We start from the raw sequence: 21,475 nt of genomic DNA on the forward strand, positions 1-21,475 counted from the left end.
GCTAGCTTCGCGTCTCCCTGGTCTGCTGGGGGGAAGCAACTAGTGCGGGGTTGCCTCGCCCCATTTGTAAGTAGGGATCCGATGTAAGTCGGATCCATGTAACCCGGGGACTGCCTGTACTCTCCAAAGATGTGAGAGCTAGAGTTCAGAGGTATTTCTTCAGTAGGTAGGAAAGTATCAAAGGGGTAGCAACTCTTTATTCCAGAATTTGTTACTGGTACTTTAGTAGCTGTTTAGGATTAGATCCCATTCCTTTTCAATAACTAACATATTTTAACTCTTAAATAAAATGCCAGCATTTTGAGGGATGAGAGATTGCATTACTCAAAGATCCTTTTTATGCCTAGGCTACAGGTTTTATTTTGTTCTAGTGCAGGAGTGACTGAAAAAATAGTTTTCATGTGTGTTGTCATTGGCTTATGTGAAATCAGTTAGTAATACCTCTTGTGTTGTGCTTTTCATTCTGTCATCTGAGAGTGCTTACAATGCTAGTAGATATCAGTATCCCTTCATTACAGATGAAAAAACAGAGGCAAAGGTAAATAAAATAACTTGCCTAAGGTCCCAGAGCAGATGGGTGGAAGAGCCAGGAGTAAAACCCAAAGCTTCCAAGTCCCAGTGTGGAATTCATTTCACTGAACCATATCACCCATCCCTCTTGGACAAGTGCTCTGAAGATGCCATTTCTTGGCTACACAACTATGCATGTTAAATAAATACACTTTTTTTTTGAATAAGCATCATAACTCATTCTTGGATTGAGCTAGGATTCAGGGGTATTGATGAAGTGCTACCCTCTCATCATTGTTAGTAGTCTGTCTTTCTTAGCGGCTTGTTACTGAGGCAATGTGAGGGAAACAGTCGCCTTCAGTGGAAAGAAAACGTCTTTTTACCATTCAGTTAAAAACTTTTACAGTATATAAATTGACTTCAGATTACGAAAACATATTTTGGTTTCATCCACTTTATTAGGCATTATCTTTTAAAAACATTTTGTTCATTTAGGCTTGTTTCTAGTTGTTAAACTTTTAAAACCTCAGATACAAGCATTTCTGAGGTTTGGAAGAATTCATATCCAGAACAGAAGCTGATGTCTTGAGGTCCTCTCTACTAACAATTAGTTATTTTTTAAGATGGAAGGATGAGACCTATCCAGGTAAGGTTGTCTGTTTCTTAGCCTTGAAACAATGTTTCTATATAGCTTAAGATCACTTATATATGCTCTTACACATTTCTGCATTCAGTATCAGTATATACTTCTGTCAGGACTAAGGTCTGTTTCTTTCATTTTTGTTTTAGGGGGATCTCCTGAGAATGGAAGAACACATCATGCCTTAGACTCTGATGGAACATTTATTTCTTACAGGTAGGTACTAGTTTGCTATTTTTAAAAATATTTTTGTTTGAGTAGCATAGGTATAATCAGCTACTTAAAGCCAAAGAGTAGTTGAATATTGTGCAACTGGAACTGGAATAAGCTTTTTGATTTGATACTTCTTTTCTGATGAATTCGTAAATGCTGTGAAAAAACAGATTGATTTATGAAGCATGCCTTGTAAGAGGAAGGAAGTTGGTTAAACATTTCAACAAAAGGTTCACAAGTCCATGGAGTGTGTATTTCGAGAATTTAGTAGTACGAAAGTCTTTCATTTCTACTTTGAAAATAACGGTGGTAAAGGTTTTATCTGTACATACATTTTGTTTACTAATCTGTTTCTGTGCTGTCAAACTATCCTTCAAGGATGTAATTCCATCAGTGAACATTTAAAATGAATGTTATTTTGAGTAAAATTTGAGTAAATTACTAATTCGATAGAATATAGCAACTCCTGTCTGTTCTGCATCATATTTGGCGAGTAGCTCATTAACAAAGTCTCTAACAGGCAGTAGTCTTTTGTGTCAGTGCAAGTGTCGTGTAGTCAGCTGATGTGCATTAAATCCAATTGAAAGTTTTCCCAGGAAGAAACAAATTCCTTGTATGTGTAAAAACAAACAAACAACCCCCCCCCCCTCTCTCTCTCTCTCTCTCTCTCTCTCTCACACAACATTGTTGTTTAAGTATCAACAGCAGTTGCATTCAGAATTTCATTTAGGAAAAGTACCTTGGTAGTTACAGGGGCTTTAGAGCATTTGAAAGTGCAGTTTTAACTTTTTCATTGTTGTATAACTAATCCAAAGGCTATGTTGTTTTAACCAAAATTTAAAAATAAAAGATTTTCCTTGCTGCAATATGAAATCTGGTATGATAAGTTTTAGCTTGGAGTTAATATTCATCATCATCAATTAAAGGTTCATATGCCTGATTAACTACAGTTATACTGATGGTTCTGCAATACTATTTGTGATTTTTAAATGCTTTATACAGTCTCCATCTTTTTAGTGACTGTGGATCTTGTTTGCATTTGTTATAGTTGATGTAGTTAATTCTCCTTAAATTTAGATAAGTGGGTGTTTTCTCCTTGCTCATTAAGCAGTGGAAACAGGAAGCAAGTATGACTGGGATATTTCCAAATATTCTGGGTAGTTATTGATAAATCCTGGTTGGATGGCAGAAAATTTGTTAGTTGATCTTCAGCTTCTAATTCAGATTATTTTTTAAATAATTATGCTTGAAAAAGAAGCTTTAGTAAAGTAAGATGTGGTTAAAAGGTCACCTTTGTAAGCTGTCATTGACTGCTTGAAGTTCATTAATGATAAAATTTAAACTATTTGGATTGTTTGTGCGGTTTTTAGTATTTGATTACTCTTATCCTCAATAAAACCTGCATTTGATTATTTTGGAAGAACATCTTAGTTTTGTTAAATATGTATTTGATCCTCCACACTGCTGTAGTATTATACCTCTACAATGGAAGTCCTTGCTAGGTGTGCAAATTGTTCACTTTGTCCAACAAATCAAGATGGACTCTACCTTCACTATCTGTAATACAGAGCCACTGGAAAGTAGAAATATTATCTTTCTCCACTTCCCAAGGGCAGCTGACCTCCTCCTTGCCAAAGAGGTGAACCCCTTGCCAGCGCATGTGACTACAGACTATTACATTAATCTGTTTAGCCGCAGTACCAGCTGCTTGCATGTTTTTAATTATCTTATTAGATGGTATAGCAGTGACCTATGAAATAAAATGAAGGTGAGTAGTTTTAACTTTTTATTTTACAAGCTATTTTTCCAGATTATTTTAATGATCTAATTGTTACTTTTAGAATGCAGATACTCATCTAAAGGACACTTACTTTCTTCAAAGGTGTTTTCATACATTAATAATAATAATAAAGATGTGGACGGGAAATGCTTATTTTTATTAACATATTTTATGATACTGAGACTGACCAATATGCTGGAATAATTTTTGAATTACTTTTTGCATTGTACATTATTGTAATTTCTACATTCCCACTATATCACAACAAACTCTCTTATAGTGGGGCCTAATTTCAATGACGACATGTGATGATTGTGAAGTTCTGCTGTGGAGACACAGTGTGCTCCTCTTTCTGTTATACGCAGTATCTTTGTATCTGTATTCTTTACGGGATGTAAGAGAGAGAAGGTCAGTGAGGCAATACCTTTTAATGGAATTTGGTTCAGAGAAAGATACTTCCTTAGCCAAAGTGTCTCTCTAGACTTAGCCTCTGTTTGTGAGAAGCTAGGACCAGGTGTCCCTAGCCTAATTTGTCAGATGCTGGGACTTGATGACAGGGGCTGGATTACTTAATGATTACTTGTTCTGTTCATTCCCAACAGGGCATCAGGAATTGGCCACTGTCAGAAGACAGGATACTGGGCTAGATGGACCTTTGGTCTGACCCAGAATGGCCGTTCTTATGTTCTAATATTTGGGGACTGGTATGGCTACACCATTGCAAGCTTTGTCTCCCTGTCTAATAGAAGATATTATTTCACCCATCTTGTCCCTCTGCTGTTTAATAATTGTCTAGATATTCAGGCTAGAGACCAGGCTTTTGGACTCTGCAGGGTGGAAGGGTCCCATAGTTTGGGCTCCTGCTGACCCCCAAACATCTACACCATATTTAAACAGTCCCTAAACCCTACTTAGTTGGGATGTGCCAGCTGCAGGTGTCTCATTGCAATTTGGTGTATTCCAAGTGTAACTGTAACAAGGAAATAAGAAAGGTGCTCAGCTGCGGAAGTCTACCACAAAAAGGCAGAAAGAATTGAGGTGTTCCTTTGTTTAGCAAGCACGTTAAGTCCCATCCCTTTACAGCAGTCTTCCCTTAGTAAGACATGGTGATCATACACAAACATCAAAGGGTAGAGCAGAAAACAAATTAAATACTATGATAAATGTCTCAATATAGAGATAAATTGCACTAGATATCAGCTTACCTTTAGCCTAAAATTATGGTAGACAATCCACTAAGAAGTGACCCTGAAAATAGCACCTACTTGGACAATGAATCTGATAAATCATTGTTTGGAAACAATATGACTTATTGATTATTTTTAGGTACAATGGTACCAATAGATGTACATAAAACATACTGCAAAGAAGTCATTTTGTAATCACAGATACGAATGACTTTCTTAATGGACAAAATACAGTAAAACTCCATTAGTCCGGCATCCAATGCTCCGGGACTCCTGATGGTCCAGCACCATCAGGAACCCGGAAGTGCTGGGGCAGCCGGACAGGCTTCCCCCATTCAGCTGCTGCTGAAACTGACCAGCAGCTGAATCGGGGAAGCCGGGAGCAGAGCAGCTGGGGTGCTGCCGGGTTGGTCCCGCAGCTCCAAAGGACGGCGCTGCGGGACCAACCCGGCAGGACCCCAGCTGCTCTGCCCCGGGCTTCCTGGAATCAGCCGCTGATCTGTTTCAGCAGCGGCTGAATCGGGGACCCCTGGGGCAGAGCAGCTGGGGTCCTGCCGGGTTGGTCCCGCAGCCCCGAGGGGCAGCACTACGGGACCAACCGGGCAGTACCCCAGCTGCTCTGTCCCAGGCGTCCCCAAGAGCAGCTGGAGTGCTGCTGGGTTGGTGCCGTAGCACTGCCCCTTGGCGCTGTGGGACCAACCCGGCAGCACCCCAGCTGCTCTATTGCAGGCATCCCCGATTCAGCTGCTGCTGAAACTGACCAGCAGCAGCTGAATCAGGGATGCCTGGGGCAGAGCCGGACTATCGTAAGGGGGGGCTATGAGTGGTCTGGGGTGGCATCCCCTCCCACCCCATTCCAGACCCCTCATAGCCCCCCCTTCTGATAGTCCGGCATATCTGATAATCCGGCACCCCCTGGGTCCTAAAGGTGCTGGATTATCGGAAGTTTACTGTATATACCAGTTGTTGATCTACTCTATGCAGAGTTACCACAGTGGTTAAATGTACCTTATGTGAATGCAAAACATTGCACTCCCAAGAAAATTGAAAACCACAATAATAGAATTAGTATTTGTTGTGAAATCTGAAGGAGGAGACACTTGTGGTAAGAGGAGGGAACAGAAAATGTATTGAACTGATAAGCATCATCTTCCAAAACACGGTTCAGTGAAAGGGTGTTAGTAATAAACCAAAGCTGTAAATAAGCTGCATAGCATTTGGGGTCAGTCTTGTCCTATTTGCAGAATTAAAAAATAAAATTATTGTAAAGTAAGCACCAACAGGGCCTTTAATAATCTTTAAATAAACCAACCCTGTGCATTAATGTCATTGTCTTGGGCTTTAAAACTTTTTATGAATCCCCCACATCCTACACACTCTGACAACTTACTAAAAAGAGCATGAATTAAAATATTTATTAAAAGTTCTTAAGCACAGCAGGACTAAGTAATGCAATATCAGAACTCCTTGAATCCTCAAAGCTCAAATCATCTTTGTGCCAATATGATTGAAATTGACAGATAAATGGCACCACGTTCTTCTTGGTGTTGAGTTGCACATTTTCAAATCTTAATCATACTGGCATTTGCTCCTGGGAGAGGAAAACTAGTCCATAAGGTTCTTAGTGGCCTAAAAGCAAGAACATCTGCTGCAGAGCTATGAGTGAGTTGTTGGCTGAGTTTAGCAGAAAGGGAGCTTGCACATGATCAGTTCCTTTCTCAGCACAAGGTGTCATTGAAGCCAGGAGAATTTAAAATGTATTACAAGTTGCAACAAACTGTAGCTTACCCAACATAACTTGGTTTTCGTGTAAACTCTGCTGAAAGTAAATATGAATAGTAATCTAATTTTGCTAAGGAAACTACAATGCATATGTTATACGTAAAGTATATAAAAGAAGACAGATTACAGGCAGTCCCCGGGTTACGTACAAGATAGGGACTGTAGGTTTGTTCTTAAGTTGAATCTGTAAGTCGGAACTGGCGTCCAGATTCAGCCGCTGCTGAAACTGATCAGTTTCAACAGCGGCTGAATCTGGATGCCAGTTCTGACTTACATACAGATTCAACTTAAGAACCCCAGGCATCCCCAAGTCAGCTGCTGCTGAAACTGATCAGCAGCTGATTCCAAGAAGCCCGAGGCAGGGGCTTCCTGTAGTCAGCCACTGGTCAGTTTCAGCAGCGGCTGACTTGGGGACGCCTGGGGCAGAGCAGCTGGGGTGCTGCTGGGTTGGTCCAGTAGCGCCGCCGCTCCTCGGCGCTACTGGACCAATCCAGCAGCACCCCAGCTGCTCTGCCCCAGGCGTCCTGATTCAGCCGCTGCTGAAACTGACCAGCAGTGGCTGAATCAGGACGCCTGGAGCAGAGCAGCTGGGGTGCTGCCGGTTGGTACAGTAGCGCCCAGAGCAGCGCTACAGGACCAACTGGCAGCACCCCAGCTGCTGTACCACAGGCGTCCGGAGCAAAGCCGCGGAGCGCGGGGGCAGCGGGACAGCCCAGACGCGCCGTAGCTGTCCTGCTGCCCTCGGGCTCCGCGGCTTTGCTCTGCTTTGCTCCCCGTCTCCCTGGTCTGGGCTGTCTGCTGCCCGCGTGCTCCGCCGCTTTGCTTCCTCTCCCTGGTCTGCTGGAGACCAGGGAGAGGGCCCCGTTCGTAACTGTGGATCCGACATAAGTCAGATCCGCGTAACTCGGGGACTGCCTGTAGTTTTAGTCCAAAAAGTTTGAACAGAAAATTTTCTAACAGCGTACAATTGAGATGATTCTGAAGAGCAATGACCATCATTTTTGAAACATAAATGCCTCTAATTGAACTTACTGAATAAAACCATTCTGAACTAATAGAGAAAAAATAGAATATTTGTTTCATGAAATAATTCACTTGGACATGATGTCAACATGAATGGATTTGCAGAGAGGGAGGTCATTTGTATGGCTTTCTAACCAGTGAGACTATGATGTACACACAAACTAAAACAAGTTCTGATTGAGTCACTGTTCATGTCATCATACAATCAGTTGCCTAAACGTTTTGAAATTTAAAACACTTTCTAAAAAAAACTTTCTTATAATGAAATCTCTAGTGCATTCTTTCCACATGATTCTTGCGTGCCCTACTTAGACCAATGCAGATGATCTCTAGCGAGGCAGGTGTCAAGAATAGTAAATACAGAAATGTTGGTAACTTCTAGCAGCACAGTTGCACCTCCACCCTTCCTGTGTGCCTCTCTTTAGCTTAATGATTGTCAGAGCAGTATCTTTTAACTTTCATTATTAGCATCTATGAAACACTGCAATTTTAGGCTGTATTGAAAAGCATGTATTTTTACTGGTATAACAATAGGACATAAAGGGACTATTCTGGGCCTGACTAATAGTTTTCTAGTGGAAATAAATATAAGAAATGGGAGACAACAAATCTAATGCTGGCCCTGTTCAGCAGAGTTATTTATTTTGCTTAGTTCCTGTGCTGCCTGAATGTTAACTGAGAAGAATTAGTACATGGTATCTGGAGGACACACCAGGTTTTAAAAAGTGACTGTGCAATGCTAACAAAAAGTGCAGGGCCCTCCAGGTGGTGGTCTCTCACCGTTTATTAAAATAGCTTCTGTTTCAGAAGGGTAGAGGGTAGCAAATGTGGTATCTTTATTTACAAAAGGTGTCAAGGGCAATCTGGGTAATTAAAAGAGTAAGTTTTATATCTGTAAATGGTTAGAAATTGAATCCACTGGAACACCATAGTAGATAGGGTCTAGCCAGCACATTTTGTGCTAATCAAATCATGTATCTAATTACTTGAAATACTAATCACTTGAAATACTTTGTATGTCAAATTAGTGGATAAAGGAGAACCACTTGACATAACTTTTTACTTTCAAGTGCATTAGTCAAAGTCCATGAATGGAGGCTTCTTTAAATAGTCATGAGGAGAGACGCAAAATATTGTCATGGATAAAAAACTGGCTGAGAGACCGAAAACGAAGTTGGATTGAATGGTAGATTTTCTTCTTGACGAACGGTTTCTCAAGGTTCCCTACTAGTTCCCTACTAGTGCTGCCAGTTATGCTAATGATCTGGAAGGAATGAGCAGAGAGGTAGTGAAATTTAGATATGACAAAGTTATGTAGGCCAGCAAGGACTGAGTATCTTCAGAGGACCCTAACCAAACTAGGTTAATGGACAGCGCAGCAAAATTCAATGTTGATTAATGGAAAAAAGAAAAAAATAGCTGCTTTGCTTTACAAGGTTCTAAACAGCAGTATGAAAATTTGAGCATCGTTGTAGCAGCTCAGTGAAGACCTCTACTCAGTGTTCAGTTGCACTCAAAAACAAACAAGATTCTAGGATGTGCAACGAATGGGATGATGAGTAAAATAAAATATTTTAATGCCATTCTAGAAATCAGTGGTGTGGCCACGTATTCCAGCTGGAATACTGCGCGTAGTATTGGCACCGCAGTATCAAAGACAATATTGCTGAGGGTTCAGAGAAAGGCAACATTATTTAACTGAGATGGGGAATGGAAAGACCCTCATAAGAGATTGGAAAAGGTTTTGATTATTTACTTTAGAAAGCAGATAAATAACAGGAGTCATGATAAATGTGTGTTAAATAACGAGGTATAGAGAAAGTAGATCAAGAACTTCCGTTCTCCTTGTGTAATGACACAAGAAGGAGGGGGCATTCAATTCAATCAAAAATTGAAAATTCAAAACTATGAAAGGAAATATATTTTTACACAGTATGTAATTAGACTCCTGACTCACTGCTACATTCCTCTTTCTTTGCCTGTGTCATTGAGATCAAGAACTTAAGAAGATTCAAAAGGAGATTGAACATTTATATAGCTAACAAGAATATCCAAAGTTCTCTTAGTTAATGCTAATACATTTTAGAAGTAATATTAAACCTCACACTTTGTAGATAAAGCCAACCTCTGACTATTAAAGATCAGAATGTGACCTATTTGGGATAGGGATGTTAGATAGTGGGTAACAGAATACTCAACTAACCCCATGAATTCGTAGAGGTTAGTCAACTATTCTGTAATCCCTGGGGGTGGGGCCAGTGCACTCCAGCCCCACTTCTAGAGAGCCCCCTGCCTCTCCTCACTGCTGCATTTGTATCAGAGGCAGCAGCACGAGGTGCCAGACGGGAGCTGGTCTGCAAGGGGAGCCAATTTAAAAACCAGCTTCCCTCATGGGACGACTGCCTGTGACCCCACACTGCTGCTTCTGGTACAGAGGCAGCAGCATGGGGTGGCAGCAGCTAGAGTTGCCAGATGGTTAAAACAAATACCAAACACCCGCCCTCCCGCCTCTCCCCCCCACAAAAAAAAAACACTGGGAAAAATAATCTGTTGAAGAAAAAATGGGGGGGGGGACCAAAAGTTGTTGGGGGAGGGAGGAAAGATTCCAAGAATTATTAAGCAAAAAAAACCAAAAAAACCTGAACATAAAACAGAATTAAAACAGCATGTCCCCTTTAAGAGTGAGTGCAGGGATAGCGAAAGGGGCACTAAGGATACGTCTAGACTACATGCCTCTGTCGCCAGAGGCATGTAGATTAGGCTACCAGACATAGTAAAATGAAGCAGCGATTTAAATAATTGCCGCTTCATTTAAATTTACATGGCTGCCGCGCTGAGCCGACAAACAGCTGTTTGTCAGCTCAGCGCGGTAGTCTGGATGCATGGGTGTCGACATCAAAGGTATTTGTTGACTACCCAGGTAAGCCTCCTGGGATCAGCTGTTTGTCGGCTCAGCGCGACAGCCGTGTAAATTTAAATGAAGCGGCGATTATTTAAATCGCCGCTTCATTTTACTATGTCTGGTAGCCTAATCTACATGCCTCTGGCGACAGAGGCATGTAGTCTAGACGTACCCTTATACCCAGGGGAGTCATTGTTTTCTCTTGGTCTTTTGCCAGCAGCCATTTTGTGCCGGCAGTCTTGCGGAACCAGGTAAGTATGGGGGCTAGGGTCAGGGAGGTGGGGGTGTTGGAGGTCCGGGGGAGGGGGGGAGGCCGGGCGCTGAGTGTTTGTAGGGTTGCCAGGTGCCCGGCATTTTCGCCTCCTGGCCGGGGAAAAAAATCAGAAAATACTGGACAGCTTAGGTGTCCAGTATTTTCTGAATTTACCGGACTATCCGAGTGAATACCGGACACCTGGCAACCCTCGCAGCAGTCCCTGTCCATGGAGGGGTCTGAGCTCCCCACGTGACAGAAGCTGCTGGTGGGGGGAGAGTGTGCGGGAAGTTGCTGCGAAGCAGCCTCTGTCAGTGGTGGCTTAGGATGGCAGCAGCCCCTATCCAAGGGGGGGTCCAAGCTCATAGCGGCATGCAGAGCAGCCTCTATCTGTGGTGAGCCAGGGCCTGCCTCAAGCAGAGGCTGCTTCATGGCAGCCTCTCCTATTCCTCCCACTCCCCATGTTGCTGCCTCTATTAGAGGCAGCCGCACGGGGTAGGAAGGCAGCACCACAGAACCAGTGCTGTGGGGGAACTGGCTTTTAAGCTGGCTCCCCCCAGCACCGGCTCCTGTTCTTCCTCCCCCAGCCGCCTCTGATACAGAGGCGGGAAGCAAGGGTACCATTTCAGGAGGGCAGCCGTGTGCTCCGGGATATGGCTTGCTTTTCATCCTGTTTCCTGGATGCTAAGGGAGTGAGGTGAAAGTGCTTGCATTCCGTGCATGCCTCGTACCTGTCTGGTGAGCTTCTTTCTCCAGCCAGGTGTGAGAGGCCTGCACAGATTGAAAGCACTTTCCCCTCACTCCCTTAATGTCCAGGGAAAAGAATGAAAAGCAAGCCGCATCCTGGAGCACACGGCTAGTGTCCCCCCACTGTCCCAAAATGGTGCTCTGGTGGAGGGGGAGGGAATGCAAGCAATCGACTAGATTGCCCAGGATTATCAGTTAATCATCTAGTCGATTACTCACTGACATCCCTAATTTGGGACACAGGCAGCATATTTACTCCATACCTTCCTTCTGCAGGTTCTTATGCATTCCTCAAAAGCATCTTGTGTTGGCCACTGTCATAGCCAGAGTATTAGATAAACAACTGATCTGACACACTATGGCAGGTTCCTGTGCTTATCAGTTGATGACTTCTGTCCTGACTAGATGGTTGAAATGGCCTAAGTAGAATAAGTTTAGATCTTGACAGGAGAAGAGACAGAATTCTCTCTTGAGCTTTATTTGGTCATTATTGCTTCTGTCTGCTTTTGTCATGTTATCTAAGATTTGCAGAACAGTTAAATATACCACCACCCACAGACTTCCTGCCTGACCTTGGACAGATTGCTCTGTTTCTCTTTGCCACAGTTTTCCCATCTGGAAAAATGAGGGTGTTTCTGTACCTCCTAGGCTTAATATATTGATGTTTATGAAGAGTTCTGATACCACTGTGATTGCTGTAGAAAATCCTATACAAAAACATAAAGCTCTTTGGTGTATTTTTGCTGTGGAATTGTGATTGCTACTTAAATGAGAAGAACTGGGAATGCAATATCAAAATGGTGAAAAGTACAGCTTTCTTACTAGTTATTGGACTTGTCAGAGTTCTTGCCTCCAAGGGCCTCTCAGCTTGCCTCCTATCCCAGTTAAAAAAAAAAAAAAAAAAAAAGTATCTGTGTCTCTTCCAGCCAGAAACTAGGGAAGTATGTGCCATTCACCTCTTCTCTCCCATGGTTTTTACAGCTCTTTCTGAGAGCAATGGAATTTTCTGAGTGCATAGCACTCAGAAAATCACACTAAGTCCCTAGATAGGGATCATATAAGTAACTTAGGTGGATAAATAAGATCTGAGTTGTTTCACAGAATACTAGAACTGCAAGGGACCTCAAGAGATCATCAAGTCCGGTCCCCCTGCCTTCATGGCAGGACCAAGCACAGTCTAGATCATCCCTGATAGATGTCTGTCTAACCTGTTCTTAAATATCTCCAGTGATGGAGATTCCGCAATTTATTCTAGTGTTTAACCACCCTGACAGTTAGGAAGTTTTTCCTAATAATCTCCAACCTAAACCTCCCTTGCTGCAGTTTAAGTCCATTGCTTCTTGTCCTATTATCAGAGGCCAAGGAAAACAATATCCCCCCATCTCCCTGTGACGCCCTTTTAGATACCTAAAAATCTCTATCATGTCCCCTCTCAGTCTTCTCTTTTTCAAATTAAACAAGCCCAATTCCTTCAGTCTTGCTTCATAGCTCATGTTTTCTAGACCTTTAATCACTTTTGTTGTCTTTCTCTGGACCTTCTCCAGTTTCTCCACATCTTTCTTGAAATGTGGTGACCAGAACTGGACACACTACTCCAATTGAAGCCTAATCAGTGCAGAGTCGAGCAGAAGAATGACTTCTCCTGTCTTGCTCACAATACTCCTGTTAATGCATCCCAGAATCATGTTTGGTTTTTTGCAACAGTGTCACACTATTGACTCATCTTTGGCTTGTGGTCCATTATGACCCCCTAGATCCTTTTCTGCAGTACTCCTTCCTAGACCATCATTCTGTATGTGTGAAACGGATTGTTCCTTCCTTAGTGGAGTACTTTGCATTTGTCCTTATTAAACTTCATCCTATTTACCTCAGACCACTTCTCCAGTTTGTCCGGATCATTTTGAATTATGACCCTATCCTCCAAAGCAGTTGCAACCCCTCCTAGCTTGGTATCATCTCCAGACTTAATAATTGTACACTCTATGTATTCATCTAAATCAGGGGTGGCCAACTTGTGGTTCACAAGCCGCATGCAGCTCTTCAGAGGAAAAGTTGCCGCTCCTGTACCCACGATTGTTCTGCATTCCCCTGCTCTGACCTTTTTTCTTTTTCTGGTCAGGGTGCTGCTTGGGGCAGCAATATCTGATCCTGCGACCAACGGAAGCCTTCTTGGGCCACACTTTTAAAGGGGCAACATGGTTTTGGGGGTTTTTTCCCTCAACTTCTTTCCCTCAGCTCTTTGCACTGTATCCACCACTATTTTGGCTCTTTGTAATGGGTTGGCCACCCTGATCTCAATAGTTGATGAAGATATTGAATAGTCCCAAAATGGACCCCTGCGGAACCTCACTTGTTATGCCCTTCCAGCATGACTGTAAACTGTTAATAAGTACTCTCTGAGAATCGTTATCCTGCCAGTTATGCACCCACTTTATAGTAGCCCCATCTAGGTTTTATTTGCCTAGTTTATTGATTAGAAGGTCATGCGAGACTGTATCAAATGCTTTACTACATCCACGTCCACCACCTCTCACTTATCCACAAGATTTGCTATCCTGTCAAAGAAAGCTATCAAATTGGTTTGACATGATTTGTTCTTTACAAATCCATGCTGGCAGTTACCTATCACCTTATTTTCTTCCAGGTATTTGTGGATGAATTTCTTAATTACTTGCTCCATTATCTTTCCTGGCACAGAAGTTGAACTGACTTGTCTGTAGTTTTCTAGGTTGTTCTTACTTCCCTTTTTATTGATGGGCACTGTATTTGCCCTTTTCCAGTCTTCTGGAATCTCTTCTGACTTCCATGATTTTCCAAAGATGATAGCTAAAGGCCCAGATACCTCTTCTATCATCTCCTTGAGTATTTTAGGATGAATTCATCAGGCCCTAGTGACTTGCAGACATCTAACTTTTCTAAATAATTTTTAACTTGTTCTTTTTTTTTATTTTAATTTCTAGACCTACCCCATTTCCACTAGTATTCACTATGTTAGGCATCCCTACATCATCCCACTTCTTAGTGAAGACTGAAATAAAGAAGTCATTAAGCACCTTGTTTGGAAAATTTGGCCTTGAATCTTGGACCTCGCAGCTATGGGGATTAATAGACCCATAAATTAGCAACTATAGCCCGCGGGTTGTCTATGTTTTTACCTACCATGCGTGCGCACGCACACACACCCATACCCCGGTGGGGTATATATGCCCGTGTCTTATGCAATTTGATTTTTACTCATATTTTACTCATATTACAAGAAGAAAAGATCAACATAATTAAGTCAGCATCTTTGATTTAATAATAATTTAAAGAGTGGCAATGTTGTTGTGTTTACTAAAATAAAATAACAAGACCCAGTATTATTGGGCTACATGACATCGTAATCTTCAACCTTTATAGCTGGCAAGTGGCAACCACATCAAAGACTACCAGATTCTTTTATGAAGGTGGCAGAAGTCTCTGCGGGTTATGTATGTCCATAGGTTTTCTAATATATTTTTTACACATGATAGAAAAACTGCGGGTAATACACGAGTGTGTGTTATACTTGGACGCGTGTTATATTCGCTAATTTATGGTAACTTCATAGAGGACCCAAGATTTTCTCCACATGCTGTATCTGTGTGGAGGTTCTGGAAAGAACAGGAAAAATAATTATATGTCTCAAATGAACACAATCACTAATCTGATGGAGAAGATGGTGTTTAGTGGTGAATAAACCCTCTTTGTTTCAAGTGCGTTTTGCTTGTAGAGTGGCCCTGAAAATATCATTCTTTTTGTTTTCCCTTATTTGTGCAGTAAACCCCTGTATTTTCATCACATTGCTCTCTGCTGCTTCCCCTTTTTAAAATGCCATCTTATGTTATCATAAATAAAACAAATTCTGTGTGTTTCTTGGATGCATGCAGGAGCTGTATGTTTGACAAGAGCTGTTGCTTTCATTTAAATGTAAATATTACATTTAGATATTCAGATTTTCCCATCAATAATGACCTCAAATTGCAGAGCATAAGGCACAATAATTAGGGAAATCATTTGGTGTCTGACAGCATATAGCATCAATAACTTGTTGCTGCATTGGGTGCTTGTGGATGTTGAGTTGGGGTCTTAACACGTTTAAAAATATTTTAAGTAAACTGAATAAAATTCAAATCAGGTTTGCCTGGCCTTTGTACATTATTCTACACATTCTTTTTCTAACAGTGACACCATTGCTAAAATGTTCTGATAATCCATTTCTTTGCAACCATTCTGCCGGAGATCCTTTTTCTCCTTCAATCCTTTTATTTTCCCGCTGAGCAAGTAACCAGCTTGGGAATAGCCCATGATCTGGAATCTAAGTATATAAATTCATGGACCCCAACAGTAATGTTATATCTTCTCCTGGGCTACAGTACTGTGTGTAATGTTTATCTGAATATTGTTTTAAGAATTAAATTGTTTTGCTTCATTAAGAAAAAAATCTTTAAATAAAAATAAGTTTTAAATATTTCCAGTTACAGAAAGCAGAGGAGCCATGTATACTTCCTAATTGCCTTTTAGATAGTACGAGTTCCCTCATTACCTGTGATTTAAGCTAAAAATGAAGTAATTATAGATAACCGTGTTTATCTGGTTGATCTTGGCACCTGCAGTCCTAATGCTCAAGCTTTTCCCATTTTGCTGATGTTCCTAATTTCCGCCTCTTACACTTCCACTGATTTTAATGTCTGGTGTCCGATATAAATTCCTACTCTATTGAAATATTATACTGTGTAAAGGCTCCTTTTTGTAGCTACTAGACTTCTTAGAACATGTGTTCATGTAAATCAGCAGGATCATAGAATGGTCCTTTTTTGAGTACAAAATTGCATTCTATATACTACAACTGTTGCCTAATGTGGAAGAGTAGGATCTTGGCTCTCTTCCTTTTTATCCTTTTGAGCTATCTGAATAGAACTACTACTGTTTATTTCTTAGTGTCTTTAGGTAGGCTCAAACCACATTCTTTAGCATATTGATGCCCATATATTTTACTTCAAGTTTTCCTTGCTATAGATCTGGAGTCAGCAGCAACACACCTGGGAACTTCTGGCACAGGAGCTAAGCACTATTCATTCCAAAGTCTCTTTCAGTTCCTCTTCCCCTGAAAGAGTCAGACCATGCCCTCTTCAGCATGGTAGAAAATCTTTATTCAGTAAATGCCAGAATTGCTTACCAGAATAAAATATTCTTATCCTTCTCTTTTTTTGACATCTAATTATTACATTATTTGGACAGGGTTTCAGAGAAATAATTCCTCTGAGGCTTTGCAGTAGAGATGTTAAATTTTGATTAATCATCTGATCAAGTAGTTGATAGAATTTATATTGGCTACATGATTAGTCGATAAGGGGGGTGCTCCCTATCCTGCTGCGCCTCTGCCTTTGAAATGTTCAAGAGCTGCTCGCAGCTTTTGTACATTTCAAAGGAAGAGGCACAGCGGGACTGCTTTCATATCAAAAGGAGGGATCTGAAGGACTAGTTGACTATCCAATAAGCAAATGCTTACTGAATAGTCAACAGGCTTGTCAACTAGTTGCTTCCCCCACCCACCCCCGCCATGGCTGCTTCTAGCTGAACACTGTTTACCTCAGGTGGCTCGTGGGTGGTGGTGCAGTGGGACGAAGGCAGGCTCACCGCCGCCCTGGCCCTGCACCACTCTCAAAAGCAGCCAGCAAACTCTCTCCATCCCAAGCCCTGTGCCCCCCATTCCATTCTGTGGAAATAGAACATAGGGTGGTAGGGGGGCATCCTGACATCAGTGCCCCCTGCTCACTCTTTCCTGCTCTGCACAGCAAGCAGGAGTTTCCAGGGGAGGGAAGGGGCAGCTCCAAGGCAAAGGGCAGGAGATACACAGCAGTGGGGGGAGGGCTAAAGTGCCAGCACTTGATAGTCTCTTGGCCAAACCAGTCAGGATCAGCTGTCAGAGGCTCCAAGATCTTCCAGTAGATCCTGATCTACTGGTTGGTGACCACTGGGTTAGTCAATTATCCGCAATTTAACATCACTAATCAAAGGGAGAAGCACAGTGGGTTCAGACTGCTACGTCTCTCTTTGAAATTTACAAGAGCCGCCTGTTTCTGTGTCTCTCTGCTAGAGGCAGTGTGGGGTAGGGGGAAGTGACTAATTGAGTTGCTAAGCAACTTATGCTTCTCAGGTAATTGACTAGTCGCTTACATTCCTAGTTTGCAGCCTCCTGCTACTCTGCCATCCCAGTGGTACAGAGAAGGCAAAAAGAATAACATTTTTTCAAAAGTACCCAAGTGACACAGAAACAAGTTCCCTGGACTTTTTTTTTTTTATAAGACATAAGTTCCTAGATGTCTCAGTCACTTATGAAAATGGGACTTAAGAACCTAAATCACATAGGCCAGCATGTTTGAAATTTTTACCCAGAGTGCATAAGAACATAAGAACAGCAATGCTGGGTTAGACCACAGGTCTATGTAGCCCAGTATCCTATCTTCTAACAGTGGCCAATGCCAGATGCCCTAGAATAGTGTTTCTCAAACTGTGGTCCGCGGAGCCCCAGGTTGACAAACTGGAAACATCGATAGGTATAACACATACAATCAGTGGACCGCTGGGGCTCTGCATAAATTTTTACGCATGTAAAGGGCTCCGGAACCCAAAAAGTTTGAGAACCGCTGCCCTAGAGGGAGTGAACAGAACAGGGAATCATCAAGCAATCCCTCTCCTGTCACCCATTCCCAGCCTCTGACACCATTCCTACCCATCCTGGCTAATAGCCATTGATGAACCTAACCTTCATGAATTTACCTAGTTCTTTCTTGAACCCTGTTAAAGTCCTGGTCTTCACAACCTCCTTTGGCAAGAAGTTCCACAGGCCAACCATGCACTGTGTGAAGAAAAACTTACTTTTGTTTGTTTTAAACCTGCTACCTATTAATTGCATTTGGTGACCCCTAGTTCTTATGTTATGGGAACAAGTAAATAACTTTTCCTTACTCATTTTTTCCACGCCAGTCATGATTTTACAGACCTCTATCATATCCCCCCTTAGTCTCCTCTTTTCTAAGTTGAATATCCCAGTCTTTTTAATCTCTTTTTATATGAGACCCGTTCCAAACCCCTGATCAATTTGTTGCCTTTTTCTGAACCTTTTTCAATGCCTGTGTGTGTGTGTATTTTAGATGAGGTAACCATATCTGTACGCCGTATTAAAGATGTGGGCATAGCATGAATTTTTAAAGAGGCAATAAGATATTCTCTGTCTTATTCTCTATCCCATTTTTAATGATTCCTAACATTCTTTTTACTTTTTTGCCTGCCACTGTACATTGAATGAATGCATTCAGAGAACTATCCACAATGACTCCAAAATCTCTCTCTTGAGTAGTTATAGCTAAATCAGTTTTCAGGTCAAAATTATAGATTTTAAGATTGGGGGGAAGAGGATCATGGTCACTGAAGGCCACAGAACTTCATTCACTCCTGAAAATAATATTATTTATTATTAATAAATAATAAACTTTCTGCCCATTATTCTCCCTCCTTTTCTGCAAGCTGTAGTACTTTCTTTTAAGTGTTGTAGAGCCACTCCAATTCACCGTAGCTTGGGAAAGGATCACGGTGGATCTCAGCCAAATGAGCAGGTGTGACAGGCTGTCCTTGAAGTTCAGCAGCTGTGGCTAAAATGGAGCCATTCCTACTGTCAGAGTGGACTCCACTTTCTTGTGGTGTGGATTCCATTTTCTGGAGCAGCTTCATGAGAGAAGTAGTTTCAGCTGCTGAGCTGTTCATTTGCATCTTAGCAACCACTGCTGCTAACCATGGTACTTACAATGCTACTGCTCCCCCTCCAGCTGCGCATAGGCAGTGGGAAGACGGTGCAGTTGCTGCTGCTTAGGCCTCAGCAGAGCATGCCAATGTTATATGGATTTCAGATCCTTAATTATCAAAAGAATAAAGCAGCTTTTTATTCTTTATGGAGCCTACTCCTTGGGCCTTCAAGCTCAGCAGCCAAGCAGTAAGACCACATTATGATGGTTTTCCCTAGTGGACGGCAGCTTCTTCTATGAGTCACAGCCGTCTGTAACAAAAGTCTTTCCTTTTGGGTCCAGGAACTTACACTCAGATTTCAAATCATGGTGTGGATCCCATGTTAGTTCTCTAAGGAGTAAGGTCATTCCCAGCAGGTTAATAAATGGATCTCAAAGATAAGAGCAAAAGCAATCCTTGAGCAGTGATATGAGAGCAGTTCCTCTGAGTCTATTTAGGGTTTTTCAGGAAGCACAGTATTTAACAGTTCAGTTCCTATCTGGCTCAGACCATCAGCAAATGAACAGAAAACACCTGGGAAATATTTAAAAGACAAAGCTCCCCATTATTTTCCATATTTCTGGACACTAAGGAAAAATATAGGCATATATTTAAAACAATTAGATCTGAACGAGAGTCAGAATAAAAGAGCACAATGAGGCAAAAGATTTTTTTTTTTTTCCCATTCTGGACTTTTTTTTTTTTTTTTTAAAGAATCTCCAGCTAAATCACAGTGAGCACAAACAAGGCAAACCAAATTTTTTTGTTGTTGCAAAGATGCTAGGGTCAGTATCTGTTTGTGAGGTATGGTGATTCCCACAGATGGGTGTGTGGGAACAATTTTAAAAGAATAATAAGCTTAGGTCAATGCTTTTTCTGGGATACCCCTCTAGAAGATAACCTGTTGCTGGATCAAATTCCTCCCAGGCGTGGTCATGGCCGTGGAAGGCTCATCTGCAGAAGAAAATGTCTTTTTACTCTGAGAAATATGTTGTAGGATAAAAGCATTATGCTTGATCAGTGGGTAAATTCACTCAGGACCTTTCAGAAGAAAGGAATTTATCTGCCCACAATTGGAATAAACACTATTCCAGCTGAAGCCTCAACAGAACTGAGGAGAATGGGCTAATACTTCCTTTGCGTTACAAAGGGCACTCCTATTCATATACACAGTTGCTTCTGCTTATTAAGTTTCAATTTTTCCAACTGGTTCTTTAGATTCTGTGAAGGAAATAGGACTTGGTAGTCCTGAGTTCCATTCCTCATTGCTCATTTCAGATTGACTTGCAGATTTTCTGCTAACTTGGGTTAATGGAGCGCCTGTATGTGAGTTTACATTGCAGAGGATATATATACACACACACACACACACACACACACACACACACACACACACACACACACACACACACACACACACACACACCATCTTTAGGGGGGGAAAAAGTAAAAATCAAAGCTCAGTAATTTGTTGTATTATAGAATGCAGCCAGTATTGTAAGTAAGCAATACAATTGTGGGATTTATGATTTTTTATAAACACTTTATCATCATCTGCTTCTGATCTAGTATTAGGGTACGTCTAGACTACCGGGTTTTATCGACAGAAGTTTTGTCGACAATATCTGTCGACAAAATTTCTGTCGACAAAGAGCGTCCAGACACATTGAGTTCTGTCGACAAAGCAAGCTGCTTTGTCAACAGAACCCTGTAGTCTAGACGCAACCTTATAGGCAATAACACCTTCTGTCGACAGAACTCTGTCGACAGAAGGTGTTATGCCTCGTAAAATGAGGTTTACCAGCGTCGAAAAAACTGCTGAGTTCTGTCGACATTATGTCGACAGAACTCAGCGGTAGTGTAGACGCCAGTATAGTTTTGTCGACAAAAGTCCACTTTTGTCGACAAAACTCAGTAGTTTAGACACACCCTTAGTGTTAGTCTGAATCTGCAAAAGCGACGGGGAGTCCTGTGGCACCTTATAGAAAACCCATCCTGGACAATGATCCCTCACTTTCACAGGCTTTGGGAGTCAGACCAATCCTTGCCCACAGGCAACCTACCAACCTGAAGCAAATTCTCACCAGCAACTATACACCATGCCACGGTAACTCTAACTCAGGAACTAATCCCTGCAACAAACCTCGGTGCCAACTCTGCCCACATATCTACACCAGTGACACCATCACAGGACCTAAGCAGATCAGACACACCATCATAGGTTCATTTACCTGCACATCTACCAATGTAATATACGCCATTATTTGACAGCAATGCCCCTCTGCTATATACATCGGCCAAACTGGACAGTCCCTACGTAAAAGAATAAACGGACACAAATCAGATATCAGGAATGGTAATATACAAAAACCTGTAGGAGAACACTTCAATCTCCCTGGACACACAGAAGCAGATTTAAAGGTAGTCATCCTTCAACAAAAAAACTTGAAGAACAGTCTTCAAAGAGAAACTGCTGAGCTACAGTTCATCTGAAAATTTGATACCCTCCGTTAGGATTAAACAAAGACTGTGAATGGCTAGCCAACTACAGAAGCAGTTTCTCCTCTCTTGTGGTATGTCTAGACTGCATCCTGCTGGCGGCAGAGAGATGCAGATTAGGCTGGTCGACATTGCA

At 41.8% G+C, this 21,475-nt stretch overlaps 1 protein-coding gene across 7 annotated transcripts in view; it reads left to right on the plus strand.

Annotated features, from left to right (window-relative positions):
- The window catches only part of TBC1D5 (TBC1 domain family member 5), a 525,247-nt gene that overhangs the window by 256,770 nt on the left and 247,002 nt on the right, over positions 1 to 21,475 (plus strand). For all 7 annotated transcript variants that reach the window (XM_089776643.1, XM_075922103.2, XM_075922104.2 and 4 more), the window contains one exon: positions 1,300 to 1,366. In XM_089776643.1, coding sequence (XP_089632769.1) covers positions 1,300 to 1,366 — 67 coding nt within the window. The remainder of the gene's footprint in view (positions 1 to 1,299; positions 1,367 to 21,475) is intronic.

The sequence above is a fragment of the Pelodiscus sinensis genome, chromosome 2 (assembly GCF_052426305.1).
Source record: "Pelodiscus sinensis isolate ZL-2025 chromosome 2, ASM5242630v1, whole genome shotgun sequence".
NCBI classification, from domain to species: Eukaryota; Metazoa; Chordata; order Testudines; family Trionychidae; genus Pelodiscus; species Pelodiscus sinensis.